The sequence below is a fragment of the Littorina saxatilis genome, unplaced genomic scaffold, assembly GCF_037325665.1.
Source record: "Littorina saxatilis isolate snail1 unplaced genomic scaffold, US_GU_Lsax_2.0 scaffold_511, whole genome shotgun sequence".
In the NCBI taxonomy this organism is placed as follows: domain Eukaryota; kingdom Metazoa; phylum Mollusca; class Gastropoda; order Littorinimorpha; family Littorinidae; genus Littorina; species Littorina saxatilis.
The window spans coordinates 12,501-15,000 of NW_027129443.1; the positions used below are offsets into that span (position 1 = coordinate 12,501).

The following is a 2,500-nucleotide window of genomic DNA, read 5'->3' on the forward strand; positions in this document are numbered from 1 at the left end:
CATCTGATTAATATTCAATTCTGAGGTCAGTGTGCCTGAGTGATCTCAGATTTGAATGAATATTTGACGGGCGCAGTGGCGTAGTGATAGGACATCGGCCTACTAATCGGAAGGTCGTGAGTTCAAATCCCGGCCGCTGCCGCCTGGAGTGTTGAGGGTGGAGATTGTTCCGATCTCCCAGGTCAACTTATGTGCAGATCTGCTAGTGCCTAATCTCCCTTCGTATGTACACGCAAGCACAAGGCCAAGTGCGCAGGGGAAAAAAATCATGTAATCCATGTCAGATTTCAGTGGGTAATGGAAACACGCAAATTATTAGCATGCTTCCTCCGAAAGCGGCGTATGGCTGCCTAAATGGCGGGGTAAAAACGGTCACACACGTACAAATCCACTCGTGCTAAAATATGAGTGAACTTGGGAGTTTCAGCCCATGAACAAAGAAGAAGAAGAAGAAGAAATATTTCATGAAGGTGAAATAGCCAAAAGACACTGATCAAAAAGCCATATCATGATATGCAGTGTATGCTGTCCCAACCTTTTCCTACGCCCCTGGCCCTGGGTGTATTTATAGCCAGGGTTGTCTGACGGGATTCTTCTTCTCTTTTAGCAACGTAACTCAGAGCGAGTAGCAGTGCAGTGAATTGTTGGACCTGCTAACTCTTGTTTACTTGATTTACCGTAAATGTTTTTTGTATTTTGTTTAGATAGTAGTGGAAATGTGAGATGACAATGCATTCCAGAGGCCTCTTGTTACTCGTGTCTTTGTGTTGTACAGTTATCACAGCTGACCAAAATAATGGTGAGTACAACCTTTTTGCTGTCATTGATTTCACATTTTAAGAATACTCTATGATGTACAACTATTTGAGCATGACTTTACTTCTTGCCTATAGTATCTTCACTGACTCAACCTCTCTCCTCCGTCTTGCCTTGTGTGTGTGTGTGTGTATGTGTGTGTGTGTGTGTGTGTGTGTGTGTGTATGTGTGTGTGTGTGTATGTGTGTGTGCTTGTATGTCTGTCTGTCTGTCTGTATGTCAATGTGTATATGTGTATGTATGTGTGTATGTCCGCATGTGTGTGTGTGTGTGTTTGTGTGTGTATGTGTGTGTGTGTGTGTGTGTGTGTGTGTGTGTGTGTGTGAAAAAATTAATGTACTTCCTGGTTGGTCGTTTTAAAGGACCGATCTCAAAGAAAAATGTATGGGTTTGTTTTTCTGCTTGAACTGTTCTGAAATTAAAGAACAAAACAAACAAAAAACAAGCTTGCCTGTGAAAGAGGAAGAATACATACTTGCATTACGTGGATTGCAATAGATAGTTAAAGGCATAGTACTATATATAGTCTCACATGGGGAGGGAACGTACGTGTAGTTGCTCTACAGAGCTGTTCACAATAGTAACACATTTTACAACTGTTAATTAGGGTGGCTTACATTTAAATAAATAAGTTTGGTGAAGAAAATACCTTGTTTATGAACATTATTTATTGAATGTTATCGTACAGAGGGAATACTTTTTTCCCCACCTCTCCATTGCTTTGCCGGGATCTCTCTCTCTCTCTCTCTCTCTCTCTCTCTCTCTCTCTCTCTCTCTCTCTCTCTCTCTCTCTCTCTCTCTCTCTCTCTCTCTCGCTCTCTCGCTCTCCCTCTGTTTCCCTGTCTCTCTCTTTTTCTCTGTCTCTCTCTCTCTCTCTCTCTCTCTCTCTCTTTCTCTTTCTCTTTCTCTCTATCTCTCTTTCTCTCTCTCTTTCTCTCTCTCTTTCTCTCTCTCTCTTTTTCTCTCTCTCTCTCTTTCTCTCTATATCTCTCTCTCTGTGTCTCGCTGTCTCTCTCTCTATCTCTCTCTCTCTCTTTCTCTCATTCTCTCTCTCTCTCTCTCTCTCTCTCTCTCTCTTTCTCTCTCTCTCGGAGACCGACGCGGGTAGCTGTGTCTATCTATATCGTCCAATCTCACAGCACAGTCCACGCCCATAATGTTCAAGCTCTACTTTTTACTTCCTTAGTCAGAGTCGCCGAAGTTTCTAGAGTCAGGGTTTCTTTTGCAAGTAAAATACTGAGGAGTTCAGAGTATATAGCAGTATTTGAATAAGGCACTGTAGGACAGCTGGAGATAACTCCAAAGTTACACATACGATGGAGCGAGCCAGAGTTACTCAACTTGTGCTGTGTTTTGTTGCTTGATATCGTGGGTGGTAAACCAGCAATTGGGTGAGGGTTACTTTCCACTAAGTTCCCAAATTCTCAACCTTCGTCTGTCCAAGTAGGCAATACCGACATCTCTTTCTCTTCTTCAGCTAGAAACCTCGGCTTCACCATCTCCTCAGACATGACACTCAACAAGCACATCTCCAACATCTGTAGGTCCGCATACTTTGAACTCCGCAAGATCGCAACCATCCGCCATACTCTGTCCGTTCAAACTACAAACACTCTAGTCTGCTCTCTTGTTCTTTCTAAACTTGGCTACTGTAACTCTCTTCTCTCTGGCTGTCCACTCTACC

The 2,500-nt window shown here is 43.0% G+C and overlaps 1 protein-coding gene across 1 annotated transcript in view; it reads left to right on the top strand.

Moving 5' to 3' along the window:
* The window catches only part of LOC138957723 (uncharacterized), a 28,117-nt gene that overhangs the window by 120 nt on the left and 25,497 nt on the right, over positions 1-2,500 (top strand). The window contains exon 1 of the mRNA XM_070328782.1: positions 1-799. This exon is cut by the window's left edge and continues 120 nt beyond it. Coding sequence (XP_070184883.1) covers positions 724-799 — 76 coding nt within the window. The 5' untranslated portion in view covers positions 1-723. The remainder of the gene's footprint in view (positions 800-2,500) is intronic.